Source organism: Haliotis rufescens, unplaced genomic scaffold (genome assembly GCF_023055435.1).
Source record: "Haliotis rufescens isolate VD_foot unplaced genomic scaffold, xgHalRufe1.0.p SCAF_10, whole genome shotgun sequence".
NCBI classification, from domain to species: Eukaryota; Metazoa; Mollusca; class Gastropoda; order Lepetellida; family Haliotidae; genus Haliotis; species Haliotis rufescens.
The window spans coordinates 41,106,276-41,132,397 of NW_025963780.1; the positions used below are offsets into that span (position 1 = coordinate 41,106,276).

Sequence of the window (26,122 nt, forward strand, 5' to 3'; positions counted from 1 at the left end):
TATATGATATAATCGGGGTCCTTAACTTCTACTGAGTAGTATATTTTCAATTATCAGCAATAGCGGGATCATATTTAAACACTGGCAGTTTAAAAAAAACATATTCGAATGACTGATCTTTTCAACTGTTGCTGTATGCCAAATATGGAGGATGTCATGGCAACCATACACAGAACATACGAAGGTATATGTGAGTTACAATGGCTGCCACAAGTCTCGTCAAAAACACGCGATTATGATAATCCACTAAAAGCTTACATCGTTAAGCTGATTATTGCCAAGATAAGCTTCATTAAATCATGCTAAACAGGACTTATTTGATATGTGTACACCCTTAAGTAACATATCTAATTACGTCAATGCGCTGTAAGAATACAGTTCGTATACACCCGCAGCCTTAGGGGATACGGTGGAATCACACTTCAGGCAACATTCATTCCTTGATATATGGCCTTACGAAATCCAATATCCCTCTCGTGAAACACGATTTGTTTAATGTGAATTTTGATCCCGTGGGGATTACAGAATAGAGGCTGGGCATTTATTATGTAATGGGGGTGGGATAGGGGTGGTGTTGATGGAGCTTTAGGACTGTATCATATTTTTCTGTCACCCCTTCATATTCTTTCACACACCCCACCCCCCCCCCCCCCCCCCCCCCCCTCCCTATAATAAATACCAGTCCCTATATGATGTTCAATTTAAAACTTAAATTCCCATACATTTTTAATAAATCTTTTTATGAAAAAATAACGAAGGAGTATTTATGACAAAATAACCAGTCAGCGTTGCTATCACTGTTCCACATAACAGTAGTGACACTGGCTGAAACTCCTTATTGTCAAAGGACTATGTATAGCATGCTTGTGAACACTTAGACGAACGCTTAGGCTCTGAAAATGTATAATTTTGATAGAAACAACCAACTATATTTAAAATGAAAAGGGGCCCTGATGAGATTGGAGGCCCAGAATGTGTGGAATGTCTAAACGTGCTTCGTTAAGGACGAGACAAAAGGGAAAATAATATGGTTCAGGGACTGTGAAATAGAGTAGTGACCACTAAGGACGTCCGATATATCAGTTCAGCAGTCCCAGCAATAACCCAAGTTTCACCTTAACATACATTCGAGTATACGATGTTCGAGCTAAGGAGGGTTCCTTGTACCTTTCGTGACCTTCGTGTTGGTGAATTAAAAGTTAAGTTAGCAGTATTTAGCCATGGTGTGGACTTTCAAGTTTTCCATACGTCTAGGCACACGTAACGATAACGAATATTCTCCGAAAACGTAAGGACTAAACAACTTGTTGGGTTCCGATTACCCTACCGACCATAGTTTTAGGCGCCGATTCTCACTTTTGTTTTACTATTTCACTGTTCGTGATAAAACAAAGAGAACACATGAAAGACTATACCAGACACTGGTGTCTTCCACATTAATAATCCAACACCGTGCATATATGTTCAAGTCTACCTGCCCAACCTATTTTGAAATGTAGTGTAATCGGAAACCGCATCACAATCCTGTTATGAGTTTTTTTTGCAAATATAAGACACTTTGGTAAAAAAGTACATATATGAGCTAAATTATATATTACCATATATGTATTACCTAGGCATGTACTTCTCCAACCATTGGGTACATTTGGCTATCGCTTTCTCACGGATCTCTGCTGGGGGCGTTTCAGACCCCCTTCGGTCGCACGAGATAATGTCCCTGTAACGTATGTCGAAGTCACCAAATGTTATTTGAAAAGTTCTCTCCCGCCTGATGACATTATACTTCCCCACCCCCGGGATCCTCATCGCTTCTGCATTGTTCAGTGTTTCAACCGAAGAGGATTTAGGTAACATATTCGATTTGAGGCTTATCTGAGGAAAGAGACACTTGTCTCCCCCTAGTGCTCCTCTGTCTCGAGAGTCCATTAACTCAGTAGTAGTAGTACTAGATGCACAACTTCTTGCACTGTCTAAAGATCCATTCTCGACTTCACATGTAGATAGCACACCACTGGCGAGAACGCTTGGGTCAATGTCATTTATTATTGGGCCATCCTCTCCAGTTACAGATGCTGGCTTTAGACTAGAGTTCTCAGCACCCATTTCATTCAATGTCTCATTTATAGCGTATTGTGCCTCTAACGACATACGTGAAAACACTTTTAAATTTTTTCGTCTAGTAGGTCTAGGTAGCCGAGATGGCTGTCTCAGCCCCGATGGTCTGGGGAAGTCATTTGCAGATTGTATAACCGCGGGACATGATCTAGAAGTCTTGTTACTTACTCTACTTACAGATGTATTTACATTTCGTGGCGTTGGTAGTAGAGTATCCATTGACTGAGCCACGTTGGTCGCATGGCCAACATTCTTACCCTGAGAGTTCATGGCGTTCGTGGTCGTGTTATCCACAACTCCACACGTCCTCACACCAGACGCTTTTAAAATCTCGTCTGCTGTCTTTGCAACCTCTGATCTTTCCCGCCACGGTTTGACATCCGGTACATTCTCCCGCCTAGAAGCACATGGATCCTGTGTCATGGGCACCTTCAGAATGTCGTCGTCACTATCATCGTCCTCGAAGTCGTCCCCGGCGTTCACCCCGGCTCCAATGCTCCCTAAGCCAATGTCAACACTGCTTTTACAAACTGATCGTCTGATCGGTATAGAGTTACGAGTTCTGTTACTCAGCCTGGACACGCTGGCCTCTGACCTCTTGGACCGAGGTCCAGCCAACTGTCGGACAGAGCTAACACTTGTACTTTGCATAATCTTCGTATGTAACTTCTGGTATTTCACCTCTAAGGATTTCATCCACTGGGGGTATGGCGAATTGGCATGATTCCCAGACACATCGCGAGTGCTCGCCAAGCGAGGGGCTATACCCGTTTTGGATCGCATTCTGCCACTTATATGAACTGATTTCTATAAACTTATTGACCAGCATAGACAGCAAGTAGCAACGGCTTTGTCCACCTGCTAGGCCACCATTGTGGGACTTTCCACAAACGATACACTTTTGCCATTCACGGAACGACCCGTTGTTAGATATGTACACAATCGCGTTTTTCTCAATACAAACGTCCCTGAAGAGGTAACAGGTAGTTGAATACCCATGCGTCTAGCCTACAATTGGCTCAGTCACCGATTGTATCCACGGCGCGTAGGTTCCGTATTATACTCGCTGCCAGTCATTCCGTAATGAATGTGATCTCAAACCACCCATAACATTTGTCTTATCAATAACGCGTCCACGGCTGCAAGGCGTTGTGCGAATGTCGAGCCTTTGTGACTGGCAATCTTGTACTAAAGGATCCGATTGGGCTTAGCACGCGAAATAGTCTTGCGAACTTTCTCAAGATTATCGAATATCAATGGGCATGCTATGCCTCAACAGTCATTCGTCATTTGTAATCAACTTCCCAAATCTTCAAACTAATTAATCAATTACACACTCCGAGATTACAGTGATTAAAGGTGTTTTTCCCTATGGAGTAGTACGTAGCTTCCATGCACTGATGTAGTGAGTTATTTCCGGCTCAATCGTTTTCCTTCCATGACGAAGCGTCCTATCTTGTTGAAATCTGCAACACAGAAAATAAATACATCACAAATATGAAAATGAGGTGTCTATGATAAGTAACTTGGAATTTTCTGCAGACTGCACTTGATAAATGTTAAGATGAAATCAGTAAAAAATATATACATCAGAAAATGAATAAAGGGCCCAATTTAAAAGACTGCATATTTTAAAGGCAAAGACACACTGAAAGGACGTCACGTAACGTCTGTAATCTTGAAGTCTGAACCCAGGTGAGTGATATCATTTATTCTCAATGGTATTCGCAGCATAGGCAATAGCCCGGAAGCCGTCTCGCCTAAACTGACTGTGTATGAGTTCTCGTGTGCGAAGTTTTCGATATCCTGTAAATTTGAAAATCTTAATCTATCTATCCAACCGTATGCGATTTCTGCTATAGGGATGCAAACAAACGGTTTTTGCTGAATTCAAACCCGGATCTAAGAAATCATTTCGACATTATTCTGACAACAGATGTATAACTCTGTTTTTTCTTTGTTGGAAATACACCAGGAGGTGATTTGATTCTTTCCGAGTTCCTGTCTTCCCCTAGAAACAAAATATCAACGGGTTAAACATTGTTTGACTGAACTACGTGTACTCTGCCTGCATCCCCCAAGCAATGATTACATGGTTAGACATCTAAATATGTCCCCCATCATTGCATCCTGCTACTGCTGTAGTAAACCACGAAGTCATAAACAGGGACTTCAATTATTCAGATTAATTCCATTCCCTATCCGTGTATTTATCGGTTCTGTCCTAACGACATCAAGCAGAAAGTATCTTCCGTTATACATTATTCAATGTTATTTGCACCATCAATGCCGTTTTCGTCTTTGGTTTCCACCTCAACTCTCTTGGTAATACAATAGTGTCATATTTTTAACGCACTTTTTATTTTGTTCAATATCTAACAATGCTGAAAGAAAGTGACTATTTAGCTATGCAAACAGAAGGAGACTATTTAGCTATGCTGAAAAATGGCGGCTATTTACCTATGCTGAAAGAAGGAGACTATTTAGCTATGCTAAAAGAAGAAGACTATTTAGCTATGCTGAAAGAAGGAGACCATTTAGCAACAATGCTGAAAGAAGAAGATTATTTAGCTATGCTAACAGAAGGAGACTATATACCTATGCTGAAAGAAGGAGACTATTTGGCTATGTTAACAGAAGGAGTCTATATACCTATGCTGAAAGAAGGAGACTATTTAGCTATGCTAACTGAAGGAGTCTATTTAGCCTTGCTGAAAGAAGGAGACTATTTAGCAATGCTGAAAGAAGGAGACTATTTAGCTTTGCTGAAAGAAGGAGACTATTTGGCTATGCTGAAAGAAGGAGACTTTTTAGCTATGCTGAAAGTAGGAGACTATTTGGCCTTGCTGAAAGAAGGAGACTATTTAACTATGCTGAAAGAAGGAGACAATTTAGCCTTGCTGAAAGAAGGAGACTATTTAGCTTTGCTGAAAGAAGGAGACTATTTAGCTTTGCTGAAAGAAGGAGACTATTCAGCTTTGCTGAAAGAAGGAAACTATTTAGCTTTGCTGAAAGAAGGAGACTATTTACGTATGCTGACAGAAGGAGACTATTTAACAATGCTGAAAGAAGGTGACTTTTTAGCTATGCTAACAGAAGGGGATTATTTAGCCTTGCTGAAAGAAGGAGACTATTTGGCTATGCCGAAAGAAGGAGACTATTTAGCCTTGCTGAAAGAAGGAAACTATTTAGCTTTGCTGAAAGAAGAAGACTTTTTATCCATACTAAAAGAAGGAGACTATTTAGCTATGCTGAAAGAAGGAGAATATTTGGCTATGCTGAAAGAAGGAGACTATTTAGCTATGCTGAAAGAAGGAAACTATTTAGCTTTGCTGATAGAAGGAGACTATTTAGCTTTGCTGAAAGAAGGAGACTATTTAGCTATGCTGAAAGAAGGAAACTATTTAGCTTTGCTGAAAGAAGGAGACTATTTATCCATACTAAAAGAAGGAGAATATTTGGCTATGCTGAAAGAAGGGGACTATTTAGCTATGCTGAAAGAAGGAGACTATTTAGCTTTGCTGAAAGAAGGATACTATTTATCCATACTAAAAGAAGGAGAATATTTGGCTATGCTGAAAGAAGGGGACTATTTAGCTATGCTGAAAGAAGGAAACTATTTAGCTTTGCTGAAAGAAGGAGACTATTTATCCATAATAAAAGAAGGAGACTATTTAGCTATGCTGAAAGAAGGAGACTTTTGGGCTATGCTGAAAGAAGGAAACTATTTAGCTTTGCTGAACGAAAGAGACTATTTATCCATACTAAAAGAAGGAGACTATTTAGCTATGCTGAAAGAAGGAGAATATTTGGCTATGCTGAAAGAAGGAGACTATTTACCTATACTGAAAGAAGGAGAATATTTGGCTATGCTGAAAGAAGGGGACTATTTAGCTATGCTGAAAGAAGGAGACTATTTAGCTATGCTGAAAGAAGGAAACTATTTAGCTTTGCTGATAGAAGGAGACTATTTATCTATACTAAAAGAAGGAGACTTTTTGGCTATGCTGAAAGAAGGAAACTATTTAGCTTTGTGAAAGAAGGAAACTATTTATCCATAATAAAAGAGGGAGACTATTTTGACCATGCTAAAAGAAGGGGATTTTTTAGCTATGTGGAAAAGTAGGAGGAGAGTTACTTAGCCTCGTGGAAAAGAATGAAGAGAACATGGCCCTGCTGAAAGGGGAGTATTTTACCATACCAAACAAGCAAGGAGAGTCTAACTACATTGAAGGAAGAGACCATACCTACAGAAGGACGGGTGTCTAGCAATACGTAAATAAGGAAGGGCGTTTGGCCATGCTAAAAAGGGAAATGTTTAGTCATACTTAAAAATGGAAATGTTTTGCAATGCTAAAAAGGAAGTGTGTGGCCATACTTGGAGACGGAAGAGTGTTTGACCATGCTAAAAGATGGAAGAGTGTTTGGCCATGCTTGAAGGAAAGAAGAGTCGCGTGGACATGCTTAAAGAACATAGAACACAAAAAGTATCTGGACTCAGATGATTGGGCATTTAGTAATTCATCTTTAAACCAATATATTTTAAGGAAAGTGTAATTCGTAAACATTCTTACGAGCTTTAGTTTTATAATGAAATCAATCACATTCAAATACCTGAAATTTTATACCTTTTCATCTCGATTATAATTTATAGCGTAATAGCTTCATATCGGCCATAGTTGATAATAACTTTGAAACATTAGGCCCCCATAATACTGTGTATTACTTGCCTTGTCAAACGGCATGTATCGAGTCGAGTGGATAATTTCACACCAGACAACATTGATAAGCTGAAGTAATCCCATAAGATACACGTCACTGACTGACTTATTCCGACTAATACCTCTCACAAGTGGGTTGAATCCCTGGTTAAGGTGAGTGAGACTTGGTGGGGGTATACTATAGAAGCGTACAGCAGCTTCACAACATGGTGTTTGTACATTGTAGAGTAACGTGCAACCTTGTATGGGCTCATGTAGGGATTTTAAAACGCATTTGTATTCGAAATTTAATTTCATTCCGCTTGGATGATAAGGTTGCTTATAATTTCATGGGGTTAGAATTGATTTCGTTATATCCGATCGTTTTATACCACTCCGCTTAATCGAATTTACTATATAGCCCTTGCTATAGCCTTTTGTTCGCGATATATTGTGGTGGCATTGTGTCATTGTAATCCCAGGGACACGAGGGAAGCTTCGAAATAGCCAATATATATATGCTTTTTCGAAGTATAATACAAATGAGATGTTGCAGTTGTTGCAGTTCAAAACAAAATGTTGGTCACGTGATGATTAGGTATGTGTGTGTGCATATATATATATATATTTCGCTTTATACCACTTCGAAATATATTTTTTGTACAGTCGAGTGTTTCTGTGGTATTTTGAACTGCGACACCTCATTTATATTCCGAATACGAGAAGACTTGCAACACGATCGTGACCATACTGATGGACATGAAATACATGTATCCGGTTTATGACATCGAAAGGTTACTGGAAAGAATGACCCCGTGACCATCCTACTGTAAGCACGGGTGGGGTTCGAATCTGCGGTGTCACATCCCCTGGTGCTGTGCCCACTGGGCCATCCGAACACGACTCACGGGAACAGATCAGTGAGAATGGTGGATGGGTGAGGTTGGTGATCATTAACTTTCCATTAACGATTCCTCGAGATATCTGATGTATGAGAGTGATAAGACACCCCGGTCTGAAGACAATATCAATGATTTAGTTTAATCATGAATTAAGTTAGCGTGTTTCTCAAGCACATCAAGTTGTGTTAGGAACATTTAAAAAAATGATTAAAATCAGATGTATAGAAGTCAGTGCTCAGAGCAAAAGGTTTAAGCTTGGAGAACACGCCCGTGCGTGGACGGGCGCGAGTGGAGCGGGTAAATATGTGAATATCGGACTGGATGAGTTTGTGTGATGGGTCAATGGCGAGGTGGAAGGGTGAGGTCGGTGATCAATGAGTAGGGTGGACGGGTGAGGTTGTTTATCAATGAGTAGGGTGGATGGGTGAGGTTGGTGATCATTGAATAGGGTGGATGGGTGAGGTTGGTGATCATTGAATAGGGTGGATGGGTGAGGTTGGTGATCATTGAATAGGGTGGATGGGTGAGGTCGGTGATCAATGAGTAGGGTGGACGGGTGAGGTTGTTTATCAATGAGTAGGGTGGATGGGTGAGGTTGGTGATCAGTGAATAGGGTGGATGGGTGAGGTTGGTTGGTGATCAATGACTGAATTGAACTGAACTGAACAAGGTACTTGTTAAGTTACTCAGACAAGGTACTTGAGTAAGTTAATCAGACAAGGTACTTGTTAAGTTACTCAGACAAGATACTTGAGTAAGTTACTCAGACAAGATACTTGAGTAAGTTTTATCAGACAAGGTACTTGAGTAAGTTAATCAGACAAGGTACTTGAGTAAGTTAATCAGACAAGGCACTTGAGTAAGTTAATCAGACAAGGTACTTGAGTAAGTTAATCAGACAAGGTACTTGAGTAAGTTAATCAGACAAGGCACTTGAGTAAGTTAATCAGACAAGGTACTTGAGTGAGTTAATCAGACAAGGCACTTGAGTAAGTTAATCAGACAAGGTACTTGAGTAAGTTAATCAGACAAGGTACTTGAGTAAGTTAATCAGACAAGGTACTTAATTAAGTTGTTTGAGTGGAGTAAGATGGTTCAATAAGTTATTGACTGAGATAGTTGGATGCGGGTTGGGTGGGTATTGGGGTGAGTATTGAATGACAAAAATTGAATTATATGAGATGTTTTATACGTGACTTCGTAAGTAGGCACACACATGCTTCAATCTCAGAATACGACTACGAGTCAAGTGACAGAGGAATAACTTATGCATCGGTAATGTGATAAAAGTTGATGCGATGTCATTACGAAAGGATAAAAACTACCTCCCAGTGTGGAATATAATACCTCGCAATACATGAGACGCTTGACGGTATCCAAATTACAACAAATTAAACAAGGGCATTGTTTGACGCAGCAATCTACGTAAGAAGTATCCACACTCGATACAGATCCGTTACACTACAGATAAGAACGTTATTGACAACACCGCAACCATTGTATGCTCTAAATACACACCTTTTATCAAATGTATGTTTAACGAAGACACGTGCAATTAATAGTACTGAAATTCTAAAAATATAATGTGGCGACAATGTGGGGGTGCTTTGACATGTTATGCATTGTCGGATATCGGGTATCTGCAAGCAAAAGCCATATAATTAATGTACTGTGAAATAGTATACCATACCAGTCAAGGCTACATGTGATGTGACAATGTACTGTGATGTATTGGGTAATAGAGTACACCATACCAGGCAAGGCTACATGTTACAATGTACTGTGATGTATTGGGTAATACAGTACACCATACCAGGCAAGACAACATGTTACAATGTACTGTGATGTATTGGTCTAATACAGTACACCATACCAGGCAAGGCAACATGTTACAATGTACTGTGATGTATTGGTCTAATACAGTACACCATACCAGGCAAGGCAACATGTTACAATGTACTGTGATGTATTGGTCTAATACAGTACACCATACCAGGCAAGACAACATGTTACAATGTACTGTGATGTATTGGGTAATACAGTACACCATACCAAGCAAGGCTACATGTTACAATGTACTGTGATGTATTAGTCTAATACAGTACACCATACCAGGCAAGACAACATGTTACAATGTACTGTGATGTATTGGGTAATACAGTACACCATACCAAGCAAGGCTACATGTTACAATGTACTGTGATGTATTGGGTAATACAGTACACCATACCAAGCAAGGCTACATGTTACAATGTACTGTGATGTATTGGGTAATACAGTACACCATACCAGGCAAGACAACATGTTACAATGTACTGTGATGTATTGGGTAATACAGTACACCATACCAAGCAAGGCTACATGTTACAATGTACTGTGGAATATTGGTTAATATAGTACACCAACCACAGCTCAAACACCAACTTTAACTTTAAGCCGTACTTGTACATAGCCTAACAATAGCTCAACTTTAACTTCAAGCCGTACTTGTACATAGCCTAACATCAGCTCAACTTTAACTTCAAGCCGTACTTGTACATAGCCTAATAACAGCTCAAACACTAATAACAATGACCAAATAACAGATTAATAGACTCGGTCAAACTTACAAAATTTTACTCAACGAACATAACTATCCCTCCTATCTCTCACCTCTGATGCGCCACGACCAAATCATGACGCCTCGGGGAAACACCCATATTTCATGTTTTAATCGAATATCATTAATGTTCTGGTGACAGACATGCTTATCTAAACACTCAAACTGCTGAGTCGGGTCATTCATACAGAACTACTTAAGACGAGAGTCCAAAGTAAGCGTCGGTTATATGACCGTCAACACTTGCATTGTCCACCAAGCAGTCCCCCACCCGTGTAGCTCATATACAGTCCAGCACGCCCGGCATGTGTCCACCTGCCATTACGATGTATACTGCCTGTATAGGAGTGTATTATTAACCTGTTAATGAGTGTTTGCTTATCTGTAGCAGTGAATCGAACACGTTCGGCTGACCTAACCTATCACAGCAGTTTCAAAAGTCGCTAGGTGCGAGAGCATTTTCCCATGTCGTAAACAGTTAACTATGGAATCCTAGACGGGACATTGTCGCGTTATCGTTTTGTCGCTTTGTCGCTCTTACAAAAACAAGCAAGAAGAGACAAAATTAACCAAAGCCCGACTACGAGACAATGTCCCTTCTTGGATTCCATAGTTATAGTTTACTCGATGAAATATACGAGTCTCGAGAGAAATAGAAATCTATAAAACATGCTTGAAGGTGTCGTGGGTATACAGTGAAAACGTTGATAATGATTTATAGATTTTCTTTTCTTAAGATAAAAAAAATGGAACATCAATATTACAGTGCATTCGGGTTACCAGTGACTACGGGAAAATGTGAAAGTTATTCACCATGACAACGACAATGTATACATATGACATGGAGTAGTATTAGGTATATAACTACTGATATTATATATAATATGTTATCTGTTATTAGTATTTTATACATACACAACGTTTCAGGGAAATAAAGCTGTTGTTGTCCATAAGATTACTCATTCACGTTTACATCCAACTTCCAAATGCCTACAGTGACTCTCAATGTATATGTAGTTTGGGGAATACAAATTGTGTAAATTTTTAGACTTAATGTTATATCAGTAGTTGAAACGTATAAAAACTATTATTTTTCCTTTTATATTTTTGTTGTTCATTGATTTGCATGGAATTACACTTGCCGCCGCAGGTTGTTGTTTGTTTGTTTATTTTGGGGGGTGTATTTTTTTATTTATTGGTTTGTTTGTTTTTGTGTTTTTGTTGTTGTTGTTGTTGTTTGGGGGGTTGTTGCTTTGTTGTTGTTGTTTTTTGGGGGGAATGTGTGGGTATGTATAAATATCCCTCATTATAGATTTAAGCTTATGACACCAACGTTTATTTTAACTTAATATTAAGTTGTGTTGTGCATATAATGTTGTGTTGTGTTGGTGCGTTTTGTTATTTATTTAGTGTTGCGATCGTTGGGTTGTTCTGCGTTTGGCAGTGTGTTGGTCCAGTTGTATGTTTGTAATGTGTTGTGCGCTGTATTGTGTTGTGCGCTGTAGTTTTCCAAGACTCCTTGTAACAGCACATGTTACGCATTATAGGCATAGGGAACCAAGAACAACGGCCAACCTGACCACATGTATAGACAACTGGATAGGTGATCGCGCCGACTGAACGGTGACCAGACTGTCGGACCAACAGATCCGTGCTATAACGGACACTCCTATATAAACTGCCATGCCAAAAGATACACTTGACCAACACATTGACCAATTGACCAACACTTTACACACGTTATCAAAACGTTATAAGTCTGAAAACAGTCGCCGAAACAACACAAACTTAAGGTCCAAACACAACTGTGACACCATCGAATAGGTGAGGTGAGGTGAGGTGAAATGGGGTTTAACGTCGCGTCCAAGATTATTGCACTTATATAGCGACGTGCATGTACGTGTGTGTGTTTGTGTGGCTGCTTGTACTAGTCCGGACTGATGCCGATTTATAGTGCTAGCTCACTGAGATACCATGCCGCAGTTTAACATGAATACCCCACTAAGACACAGTATACTGACTCCGAGCCGACCAGTCCTTGTTTTAGCCCCTTAATGCCGAGCGCCAGACAGGGTAACAACAAGTACCATCTTTTAACGTCTTTAGGTATGACGCGGTCGGGGATCGAACCCCGGACCTTCCGCTCTCCGGGCGGGCGCTCTACCACTAGACCATGGAGGCGGTCTCCATCGAATAGCCATTGGCTAGAAATGAAACAAACAAGAAATGGTTATTCGATGGCGATGTTTTTGATATGGTGATATTACACGCAACATATCAATGAGTATCTCACAACAGATGACGTGCACACGACGTCTCAAGGAACATGGGGGTCGCAGTTTCACGGTACACCATAAGAGACTGTGGGGTAGCCTGGTGGTTAAAGCGTTAGCTCGTCACGCCGAAGACCGGGTTCGATTCCCCACATATGTGTGAAGCCCATTTCCGGTGGCCCCCGCCGTGATATTGCTGGGATATCGCTAAAATCGGCGTAAAACCACACTCACTCACTCACTCACACAGTACACAGTAATTTACATTATTTTGCCCGGATGTTTGTGTGTTATTTCATGTTGATAAAAGACATACCTTTGTGAGAGAGCCCCCTGGGGCAAGCGTGGTTGTGTTACTTCCTTGAGATGCCGGAACTGGCATATAGGCACATACATCTTCAACATGAACAACGTCAAACTCGAGTAAGAAGACAGAATCGGGACTATTTCACTGAGAGAACCAATATACTTTGATCTCTAGTCGTCTGCCTCGGATGCGGCGTACAAATACATGTGCGATGTTCTGGAAGGGACTGGATGCGTCGGTCAATTGGGATCTAGTCGTCTGCTTCCGATGTCAAACTGTATGACTAAACGTGTCTCTGCAACGTTCTTCCATTCTTCACTACGACTACTTCGTGCACCTGCTTCTAAACATGTCGTCTGCTGCTCGTCACAACAACAGTCGATCAGTCTCCGTTGATGGACGTTTATCTCCATACATCTCTTATTTCTAATCGTGAAAGAATCTCCTCCCTCACTTGAACACGTCGCACTTATACACTATTCGGGGTATCAAGGTAAATACTTTCCACTCGGGATTTCAGCAGTTCCTCTCACTCTCCAAACAAAAGTCGTCCACCACTTGTCCTGAAATGACTGGGACTCAATCTCCCTCTCAGGCCCTCCCGGCATTCCATGAGTCCTAAGTCAGTGAGCCCGACAGGGGTTAATCCCGTCGGTACGGTTATCGGGCAATCTGTGATATTTGACTACTCACGGGCTGAATGAGAACGTTAAAGTTTGACGCTGAAGACTTTTAAGCTTTTATATGTCGACCTGGGCTGTTCTGGCCAAGTTTGAGTAAGTGAACGTTCCCTAAACGGCAAATAAATCCACAACATAAACACGACCTCCCCGAGTTTGCACCTTAGTTACCGTACAATGTCGGTGTTGATCTTAACTCGCGGCGATCGATCTATCCTTCGGCTCAGTCATTCCATTAAGATGCGAGCAACGTTGAATCCTGAGGTGCGTTTGGCTGCTGTTGTCGTTGTGAGACGCCCGACTGAACAAATGTAAACAACAATAATAGAAAGGTCCGGGTATGATTGGATACTCAATTGGAAACAGGTAGCGTTGATTGGGCTTTGGTTCGGATCTGCGGTAGAATTCAAGTAGACAGACGCGTTGATTAATTGTCGTAAAACCATAAAGCACACGAGCATGTCCATGTGGTGCAGTCGAGTACCACAGCACTATGCACATTTATAACAATGGGGGGCACGGGGGGCCCAGTTTGTCTAAGGCGCCGAGATTCGCTGTGCAGAGTTGCGTCCCTTGGGCACGCCAGAAACCTATGATTGTGGGTTCGAATCCCGGTTCGTCCTGATTATGTTTCTAGGTTTGTCATCACCATACCCGTGCTCGTGGGTTTCACCGAAGTGGTAAACGTCTGAGACCTGCATCACTTCGGGCTTTCCTCCCACATTAAGCTGACACGCCGTGATATAACTAGAATACTGTTAAAAGCGCAACTCAACTCACTCACTCACTCACTCACTGTTATAGCAACGACGTAATGAAATACATGGGCACATGTTATCTGGTCAGGTAGGGGTAGCAAATATGCAACACCTACGTCAACCGGCATTGCCCTTGTGGACACACAAACCTAAGTGTTTAAATTTCTGAGTTGTTAAACGGTGTTGCAGTTTCAGTATTATTTCGGTTCAAATTTAGGAGAACTCATGCATCTGATGAAGGGGAAGAGGTAGCCCTGAATCGTCCTTACAAAAAATAAAGAAGTTGTTCTCAAAAAACGTTTCATGTCTTTAGACTCATATGGTGCTGACAGATCAAAGATCGTGTTGGCGAATCGAATACAATAAGTGGATCCTGGCATGGCGAAGGGAGGGAACTCTACACAGCAAATTGCAGCGCTTTAAAGGATTGGCTAACGCGTGCCCCTGTAGATATATGGGTTACCTACCAGTGTGACAAGTATACACTGATAATATGTTGGGAAAATATGGAAGACCGATCCTGTTACAATGATGTTATTATTTGTGAAGGTGACATGTACTTAGTCACTATATTACACACGTATGGTTTAGAAAAGTAATTCAGTGAGTGAGCTGGGTTTAACGCCAGTTTGAACAGTACTGGTTTAATGAGAAAGACCCTGGTAACCCCTTTGATGAAACCCAGAGCACGTGTATGGTAGAAACAAACCAATGACAATGGACCGGGATTCGAACACACGATCATAGGATCGTGACACAACTAAGGGGCGCAACTCAGCAGCGCTTTTGACGACTAATACTTTCGTGTTCCGGAATTTAGAAGCGGGGGCACACTTTCAAGATTTCATCTATGCTGGGGCTAAAACTTATAAAAAACAAAGGCCGTGGATATACAGGAATATGTAACACTTTATATGCAGCAAATCTTTCAGAGTGAGTGAATTGCTGTGTGGGTGAGAGGGGTTGAATAAAGTTAACGAGAGTGAGTAAGTGAGTGAGTTAACGGTTTAACGCCGCTTTAAAAGACAAGAGCACTTTTATAGTGCTGACAGATCTACAAACACAGTCAGGCCGAACCGGGATTCGAACCCACGATCATACTATTTTTCTGGCGTGCCCAAGGGACACAACTCTGCACAGCTAGTTGTGGCGAGAGTGAGTGTGAATTAGAGTGTACTATAGCAAAGCCCAAACCACGTAACCTACAGATGTTCCAACATAAGGTCACACCACACACATACACCCATCTGCGATCGATAACATAACAGAACAGAATACGTGTCAGCCAGCAATATCAACTACAAAATATGATGATACGTCAGCCCGTGTCTACCCCCGTTACACTGTGGTCGTCTCAGAATCTACCCTTGTCCTGCATTGGTCAGAGGCTGCAACAGTGCTGTAACTTTCCCCGAGACCGACATACACATCTGCACTGAGCTGCAGCCCTCCTTGGAAACCATGTCGATAGTAACGCATCACTGCGCAAAGTACGGATCAATTTGTTTAAATTATTGATGAGCGTCTCAAAAGTTATCGTCGTATCTTCTTACGTGTGCAAAACCGGTAAGCGATTGACTGAGTGGTGTGCGATTTAACGCTTCGGCTAGTAAATCAGTTATGTAAACTGCCGGGAAAAAAGAAAGTATACACTTAAATTTGGAATTGACCAAACTTACAAACGTAATCGAAATGTTACCAGGCTGAAAACAGACGCCGAAACTCAGCAATTACCCGTATCAAATACATCACCATCCAGTAAGGTGAGGGGGGAATGGGGTTTAACGTCGCCTCCAAGACTACTGTACTTATATAGTGACGTGCATGCACATGTGTGTGTGTGTGTGGCTGCTTGTCCTATGGTGCTAGCCCACCGAGATACCATGCGGAAGTTAAACATGAATACCCCACTCTGACAGAGTGTACTGAATCCGAACCGACTAGTATTTGTTTTAGCCCCATAATGCCGAGCATCGGAGGGGTAACAACAAGTACAATCTTATAACGTCCTTGGTATAACGCGGCCGGGGATCGAACCCCCGACCTTCCGCTCTCCGGGCGGACGCTCTACCAGTAGACCACAGAGGCGAATCATCATTCAGTTACAGCCACCATAAAAAATGGTTGTATACTTCCTTTACCCGGCCGTTTTTAAACTGATATAGTGAGTGAGTGACTAAGGTTTTACGCCACTTGTAGGAATTTTCCAGCAATATTACGGCGGGGGACACGGGAATGGGCTTCACGCGTTAACCCAATGAGGGGAATCGAACCTGGGACTGACAAAGACCACAACAAAGACTGGAAACACTTTTTCAGAAGTCAGTTATATCTACACCAGCACCTTGGACCAGATAAATCAATGGTTGACAGCATGAACAACAAGCGAAGTACGTTGTTATACAACCAGACATCGGACTGTCACCAACTGATGCATATGTAAGTCTGCTCTGGCGACAAGTACATGTGAACATCGGGACTTTCCTACCGAGGAACCCCCACAATAGCTAGCATTTCATTTCCACACACGTTAAGTGAGACTTCCAAAGGTACGGTTTACCTTTTTCAACGACCCGTGAAGATCCGGGGTAGAATAGGTCTTCAGCAACCCATGCTTGTCTCCCGTGAAGATTCGGGATAGAATAGGTCTTCAGCGACCCATGCTTGTCCCCCGTGAAGATCCGGGGTAGAATAGGTCTTCAGCAACCCATGCTTGTCTCCCCGTAAAGATCCGGGTTAGAACAGGTCTTCAGCAACCCATGCTTGTCTCCCCGTGAAGATCCGGGGTAGAATAGGTCTTCAGCAACCCATGCTTGCCGCAATAGGCGACTATGCTTGCCGTAAGAGGCGACAAACGGGATCGGGTGGTCAGGCTCGCTGAGTTGGTTGATGCATATCACCATATCCAAAGTGCGTAGATCGACGCTCGTGATGTCAATCACTGGATTGTATGGTCCAGACTCGATTATTTACAGACCGCCGTCATATAGCTGAAGTGCGGCGTTAAACAACAAAGGAACAAACAAACTTCTTTAAACATGTGTTATCTATGTAATCAGTACCCAGCTGTGAGTATGATTGCTGTTGTGAAGACCTGGATTTGTTTTGTGTGGTGTCTATTGCATTGGGGCGTCGATAGCATTGTGTAAATCCTTTTGTTCGTCTTGTTTATGGGGACTGATATCACTTCGAATTTATTGGCCTTGTCAATCTATCAACACAGTGATAGCGTGTACACCCCCCGTGGCGACGGTGGTCCCCAGTGCCCAATGCTTGTCCAATATCATGAAAATCAAATCTTTTACTTCGATTAAATGACTCTAGGTGACTATATCAGTCGATCTGCCAAACTCTCCTTTGAGGTCATGTCAGACGAAATGCCTAATCAGCCATTCAGCGTGGATGTTCATTCTCGATTCGAGCAACTAAACAGGGTTTCCCGAAAAAGAACGTAAGCAGGCAGTTCCGAATGAAAACAGTGGCTGTGGTATGTTGTGGATATTTACATCTTCTTGTTTCTGAGCGTCATGTCTTGCACCCAAAATGATGTACTTGTAGTGTCAAGGGAATTTTGTTTAGTTTATCGTTGAGACTGAAATTCCCGAAACTCGGACCGAAAACATTTCACGCCGAATCGTTTCAGAAAGTCGAAATCATTCTGATTGGCAATGGCATCAAAGCATCCTTCATTTTGAAGGCGGAGGGATACCGGGGTGTGGTTTGAATGAGATTGCAGGCTTAACTTTGAAAGTGACTTAAATCAGATGGCCAAGCTGACTGCTGTGTATGAAAAGTGCGCTCCTGGGGGATTATTCTGACCTGGTCACTGATGTCCCACCCTCGCCTAGACGACAATTACAACTTAGAACGTCTGAACATTTACAAAAGAATACCATGATTTTAATTGACTATGGTTGTAATACTGAATCTGCTGCAACTGTCTAAAATACCACCCACACACCCACTCAATTACTCACTCATCAACACATTGATCAACTCACTCACTCAACCATGGGATTATCAACTCACTCACTCACTCACTCACTCACTCACTCACTCACTCTTCCTTGTGAGACAGATAAAAAAAGTGGGACCGACTAAAAAAGTTTTTAAAGATATATTTGAACCCTCATTCACAATATTCACCTACACAGCACCATAGCAAGGCTTGGTCCATGTCAAATCGCCATGCTCCTCCAGTGTTCTCGGTCTACATGGCAACACAACCTCATCTGTCAGGCGAACATTCGCCACAACACACCCACCGCCGTTACTTGGATAATCTCAACAGGTTCGCGATTGGCAAGACTCCGTCGTTGTCCTCGAGTTAAGCTAGTGTATCAATAATCAAGGCACGCTTAATGAGCAGTATCAACATATCAATATTTCGTTACGACAGTCGCTACGATAAAGTTGGAAAACTAATATTCGAAACATACACCATGTAATTACTTTCACATCGATTTGTGTGCAACAAATCAATTTTGAAATTTCAGTTAGCAGAGACCGAGAAGACACATAGTTAAGACCATTTTCTTCTTGTTTTGTTGCCCTTTTGGGTGTATCTATTGCCGGGTAGTTAGACGGGTGTGGCTCCTTGTTTCGGGTGGCATTTTGTCCACGTGTTATATCTGAAGTATCTGTGACGTCGGCAGAAAAATCTATTTGTCCATTGTCATTCAGAACATTAATTGATGTTTTGTCTGTATTCTTCTTTTGAGAACATTTGAATTTGTTTCAGTTTGGTGTTGGTTGGGCTGTCTGTTGTTAATTTCCTGAACGTATTATTTATTTGTTCACTTTGTTGATGAAGGTCCTAAGGGCTGAATAAGTGACTGTGTGTCTGTAGCAGTGTGTGTCTGTGGGAGTGTGGGATTGTGTGTGTGTGTGTGTGTGTGTGTGTGTGTGTGTGTGAGAGAGAGTGTGTGTGAGTGTGTGTATGGTGTGTGTGTGAGTGTGTGGTGTGTATGTGTGTGAGTGTGTATATGGTGAGTGAGTGTGTGTATGTGTGTATGGTGTATGTATGTGTTAGTATGGGGAGAGGATGTGTATATCTGAGTTTGTGTGTATGTGTGTTAGTGAGTGTATGGTGTGTGTGTGTCTGAGTGTGTGTATGTGTGTTAGTGAGTGTATGGTGTGTGTGTGTCTGAGTGTGTGTATGTGTGTTAGTGAGTGTATGGTGTTATATGTGTGTATGTATGGTGTATATGTGTGTATGGTGTGTGTGTATCTCTGTGTGTGTGGTGTGTGTATGGTGTGTGTGTATGAGTGTGTGTATGGTGTATGTGTGTATGGTGTGTGTGTGTGGTGTATGTGTGTGTTAGTATCATGGTATCTATGTTTCTGTTTGGATGTTGTTATGGGTAGATGTTATATTTCATCAAGGTCGTCTCAGTAATTGATGTTTGCATTGATTTATGCTTTGACACATTTCTCAATGTTTACCAGAGTAACTAAAATTTACAATTAATCATCAATCAGTAGCCAAACAAACTAACAAGCGCAGTCAGCGTGGAGCTGCACGTCAATAAACAACAACACCCCGTTGGTCTGGTATTGAACGCATCAGACATTGCAGCGACCAACCCGTGTGGAACACTCGTAGCGGCGCTACACGAATATGTCGGCTTCTCCACAACGTTGATGTCCGACTGTCGCTACGACATCGACAACATTGACCTTTAGACAATATTGACCTATAACATTGAGTATAGGTGCACATGTAAGTGTTAACGCCCCTTTCGACATTTTTCTAGTTACACCACCCTATTATATGTCGTAGTGACAAGGCACAGACATTTAGACCATTGGTGAAGTCTACGAGCACGAAGATCCTAATTGAGTCGCAGACACTGGATCCTGGCATGACCAAGGGGCGCAACTCTGCACGACTTATCAGACAACTTGGATGTCCGTGCCCCAGGTTTAACCATACACTGGCAATGGAGCATTACAGCACGTGAACACTATACGGTCTATAGAAAACACTCGAACCTTTCTGTATGAGTGTGTAAATGTTGTATAGCGCCGCAATATCATAGCAATATCGTCGGTTTGTAAATAATCGAAGTTGGACCAGGCACACAAGAGACTCAGGCACGTAAACAACGATCCACGATCCACGATCCACGATCCACCCCATCAGAATACATTATGAGCCACACGCCATGACCACCCGATCCCCATTTCAGTCGCCTGGTGCTACAAGCATGGGGTACCAACCCGACCTGGAGTACCCGGGAGTAATTGTATGGGTATTTGTTGTGTAGTATCGATCGATAGATGTCGTAAACAAGTAAAGATGTTGCACTTAAAGAACTTAAGGCTCGCATTTTGTCGTATGGAGTGAGGAAACAGGTGGGGTAAGGTTAAATGGGGTTTAACAACGCGTTAAACTTACATGCACATGTGACGCTATTTGACTAGTCCGGTCTAATGCCGGTTTTATAGTGCTAACCCACTGAGATGCCATGTCGCGGTTTAACGTGAATACCCCACTCAGACACAGTATACTGACTCCTAGGTGATCAGTCCCTGTTTTTACCCCTCAATGCAAAGCGTCAGGCAGTGTAACAACAAGTACCATCTTTTTCGTATCAACGTTTTTTGGTATGACACAGCCAGGGATCCAACCACCGACCTTCCACGCTCCGGGCAGACGCTCTACCACTAGACCACGGAGGCGGTCGGTCCATGTAGGTCCAGGAACTTATCTCATGACGTCAACAGAATAATCGAGTATGGTTTCACGTCTTTTTGGCAATATTCCAGCAATAACACGGCGGGGAACACCGATAACGGGCTTCACCTATGTACCTATGTGGGGAATCGAACCGGGACCGATGACGTGACGAACCAACGTTTTATCCACAAGGCTATATACCCAAAGGTCATGTTTTCAACAGAACATATTAAAATGCACGTGTTTCTCTATAACGGCTACATATCTTCCAAGATTAAAATCGGTTTCGACTTTCCATAATCGTAATAAATATCTGCCTGGAACGTGTTTCTTTTTCAAAATCCCGTTACTTCTTTTTCAGTCCTTAAAATCACCATGGGTATTCCGCGTTATAATAGGTCCCCAGTAGCCGGCGGCGGTGGGTTAGCTCAGTGGTTAAAGCGTTTGCTCGTCACGCCGAAGACCCTGGTTCGATTCCCCACATGGATACAATGTTTGAAGCCCATTACTGGCGCCCAGCTGTGATATTGCTGGAATATTGCTAAAAGCTGCGTAAAATCATACCCACTCACTCACCCTTGCTTGTCGTAAATTGCGAGTAAGTGGATAAGGTGGTCCGGCTCGGTGACTCGGTTAAAAACACGTGACATCGTTTCCCTACAGCTTTGGGGGCGTTCATAATAACGACCATTGGTTTCTCTGATCCAGTCTCTATTACTTACTACCCGTGAAGATCCGGGGTAGAATAGGTCTGCAGCAACCCATGCTTGCAGTAAAAGGAGACTATGCTTGTCGTAAGAGGCGACTAACGGGATCGGGTGGTCAGGCTCGCTGACTTCGTTGATGCATGTCATTGAACCCAATTGCGTGGATCGATGCATATGATTGTCTTTCACTGGATTGGCTGGTCCAGACTCGATTATTTAAAGACCGCCGTCATATAGCTGGAATATTGCTGAGTGCGGCGTTAAACAACAAACAAACAAACAAACTGTATTACTTACACCCAAAACAAAATCATTGTCTGTAGCGGGGTTTTGGGAAAGCCAAGCCTACTAAGGTATTATCTGTTTCCCGTATTGTAAGTAAATGGTATTGCTAAGCCACGCCAATGATATTGCTAGCACAAGCAGATTATTTCCAGTAACCTTACATCACTAATTTTTAAACCATGCGTTGGTCTACATATATACACGGATTATCGCGATTACGCAATGTGTACAAGTTCTAGGGATTTTGCCAGTAAACGTACACCTGTTCAAGACCCGTGAAGATTCCGGGGTAGAATAGGTCTTCAGCAACCCATACTTGCCGTAAAAGGAGACCATGCTTGTCGTGAAAGGCGACTAACGGGATCGGGTGGTCAGGCTCGCTGACTTAGTTGATGCATGTCATCGAACCCAACTGCGTGGATCGATGCTCGTGATATCAATCACTGGATTGTCTGGTCCAGACTCGATTATTTACAGACCGTCGTCATAAAGCTGGAATATTGCTGACTGCGACGTTAAACTACAAACCAACCAACCAACCAATCACCTGTTCAAAGATATCTGTCACTTTTTGTCTAGCCCAGAGCCCCTGATTAAAATATTGATTATTTCATTTAATCAGAGGTTTACGTAGTTGACACTGTCATCGAGAAATACATATGTATTGAAAGGTACCAAATATATATAAATGCAGTATACCGTTATACAAATGACTAATTGAATAATGAGAGGTATTCAAGCTATTTTTATTCATATACAGTAAACTACGGTTATAACGAACTCAAAGGGACTACTAATTTTAGTTCGTTATAGCCGTAGTTCGTTATAAGCATATATACAGCATAACTACAGCAAATAGTCGGGACCAAAAAGTAAGTTCGTTATATCCGTCAGTTCGTTATAAGCGTATTCGTTATAACCGTAGTTTACTGTATTTTATTCTGAAAGACAATTTCTGTCGTGACGTAAATGTATAACTTTATTTAATGATTAAGTGCGGTTTCATTCCGTCTTTAGTACGTTTCAAGCTATACTAAAATTATCGACTTCCTACGTTGTACCCAGGTTAGAATGGGTGAGTATGGTTTTACGCCGCAACATTCCAGCAATATCACGGCGGGAGACGCCTCAAATTGTCTTCACACATTGTACCCATGTTGGGAATCGAACCCGGGCTTTCGGCGTGATGAGCAAACGCTTTAACCACTAGGCTACCCCACCGCCCAGCAATGTTTAGAAGCAAACCCGGTTTCTTCTGCTCGACGAGCCTACGATTTTATAACAAAGAAGATCTACGCGATGGAATGATTGGTTTTCATGATAATAATCAACTTTTACGTGACGCAACTATTGTCTGTTATGATCATACACAACTATTCAGATTCGTCCTCACAACAAATTATTGGTTTCTTGGGTATCATAAAATCAGAACGTCATCAAAGTGTAAAAAAAACTTCGACCAAAGTTACGTCATTGAACGAAATAATACAAAATTTGGTAAATTTCTACATCTCAGCTACAAAAAGTATATAGTTTTGGCAGAGAGTGAGCGATTTCCATCAGTTACAAATTCTCAATGTAGAGAATTTCCTAACTGGATCGTGCTTATAAGACAACCTTCGTCAACATACTCCGAGCCATTGTTCCAATAGTAATAAGTATGATTTAAGCCCAGTTAAATTAAGGTGAGGTGAGGTGAAATTGGGTTTAACGTCGCGTCCAAGATTATTGCACTTATATGCACGTGTGTGTGTGTGTGTGGCTGCTTGTACTAGTCCGGACTGATGCTGATTTATAGTGCTAGCACACTGAGATACCATGCTGCAGTTTAACATGAATACCCCACTCAGACACAGTATACTGACTCCGAGCCGACCATGTTTTAGCCCCTTAATGCCGAGCGCCAGACAGGGTAACAACAAGTACCATCTTTTAACGTCTTTTGGTATGACGCGGCCGGGGATCAACCCCGGACCTTCCGCTCTCCGGGCGGACGCTCTACCTCTAGGCCACGGAGGCGGTCAGTTGAATTAAGGTTCCAAATAGTCATTGTTCAGGTTGTGTTTTCACTGAAAATGTCAAAAAGAAATGATTCCTTTGTACTATATTTCTCCAGAGGAATTATTCCCAAAGGGGGGACAGGTGTTCCCGTCTTTCCTCCCACATCAGCGTGACATGCCGTGATATTGCTGTAATACTGTTCAGCAGCATTAAACCAATTTCACTCACTCACTCAAGTTCCACAATATTTAGGAAACAGACATTCTCTGTATAACTGAGGGTATTGAACACAACAAAATTGGAAATTTTATTATATATTGTATATTTACACACTTATCCTTTCCCCCAATATGCATTTCTTCTTTCCATTCGATCCTATGTGGAAACGTGCTTCAACAAAGTTTCAATATGACCAGGTCGTGTGAGGTTGATCTGAATAGGGAATTATACAAAAGGAACAGTTTTTACAAGGAACATTCTTTACGATAGAATTGCACTTGCAATATTTGTTCCGGGTGTAGTTAATCCCTGTTGAACTGAACATCGTTGACAAATACACGTACTGTATACGTGATGTACTGGGCCGTATGGTCATATATACGGAGATAAACAACAAAAAACCTACCTTGGAAGAGAACTCATTCCTCGCCATGTTTTAACGCCCACCCTGGGAGCCTCTGGTCCCTGTTAGAACTCATTGTAAGGCCCCGACTCTAAAACATACGGGTCGATGGTGAACGGGCGCTGTCAATAGAAATTGATTACACATGTGACCTGTGACTCGGGGGTTTTGGTGGGCTTTGTCACACAGTCAGATCATATTCGCAGGTTACTCATGCGTCAAATAGAAGAAACTTAACACACGTAATCGCATTAGACCACGCTACACCAGGGGTCACTTCAACTAAAAGGGATTTAGGGACCAGTAATCTGGGCCATGTCTTCTGTCGAGCTCATACAGCGCCGGTCACCATGCAGTACTGCTGTAGTATATGTAGTATATATAGTAGTAGGGGTAGTAGTGATAGTGGTAGCAGTAGTAGTGGTGGTTTATTTGTTTGTTTGTTGTTTAACGCCGCACTCAGCAATATTCCGGCGATCTGTAAATAAACGAGTCTGGACCAGACAATCAAGTGATTGACATCATGAGCATCGATCTATGCAATTTAGGATACGATGACATGCATCAACCAAGTCAGCGAGCCTGACCACCCGATCCCGTTTGTCGCCTCTTACGACGAGAAGTACTAGTAGTAGTAGTAGTAGTGGTATAGATGTAGTAGTAGCAGCAGCAGCTTTAGTAGTAGTACTGGTGGTAGTAGTAGTGGTAGTAGTAGTAGTAGTCCTTGTAGTAGTTGTAGTATAGTGGCAGCAGCAGTAGTAGCAGTAGCTACTGTAGCGACTACTATTAATGATAATAATTATAGCAATACTGAATACTATGCAGTATTTACGACAACAGCCACTACCACATCTAATTCTCCTACTACTGCTACTACACTGACACGGCAATTGCTATTACTGTTACTATAACTGTTACTATTACTATTACTATTACTGTTACTGTTACTACTACTATTACTGTTACTATTATTGTTACTATTACTATTAATGTTACTGTTACTGTTACTGTTACTACTACTATTACTGTTACTGTTACTATTATTGTTACTATTACTATTACTATTACTGTTACTGTTACTACTACTATTACTATTACTATTACTGTTACTGTTACTATTACTGTTACTGTTACTGTCACTGTACTATTACTGTTACTGTTACTGTCACTGTACTATTACTGTTACTGTTACTATTACTGTTACTGTTACTTTTACTATTACTGCTACTGTTACTATTACTATTACTATTACTGTTACTGTTACTATTACTGTTTCTATTACTGTTACTGTTACTATTACTGTTACTATTACTGTTACTGTTACTGTTACTGTTACTATTACTGTTACTATTACTGTTACTATTACTGTTACTATTACTGTTACTGTTACTGTTACTGTTACTATTACTGTTACTATTACTATTACTGTTACTATTACTATTACTATTACTGTTACTGTTACTGTTACTGTTACTATTACTGTTACTGTTA

The 26,122-nt window shown here is 41.7% G+C and overlaps 1 protein-coding gene across 2 annotated transcripts; it reads right to left on the reverse strand.

Moving 5' to 3' along the window:
- Positions 1-670: 670 nt before the first annotated feature.
- Positions 671-24,691, reverse strand: LOC124146736. 2 transcript variants are annotated; one of them, XM_048390688.1, is made up of 2 exons: positions 24,635-24,691; positions 671-3,581 (listed from the first exon to the last, which is right to left on the reverse strand). In XM_048390688.1, the coding sequence occupies exon 2, from the start codon at positions 2,896-2,898 to the stop codon at positions 1,609-1,611; it is 1,290 nt and encodes a 429-aa protein (XP_048246645.1). In that variant the 5' UTR covers positions 2,899-3,581; positions 24,635-24,691; the 3' UTR covers positions 671-1,608. The 2 variants fall into 2 exon arrangements, with proteins under 2 accessions (XP_048246645.1, XP_046373130.2); XM_046517174.2 differs by lacking the exon at positions 24,635-24,691 and adding an exon at positions 12,906-13,980.
- Between the last annotated feature and the right edge of the window lie 1,431 nt (positions 24,692-26,122).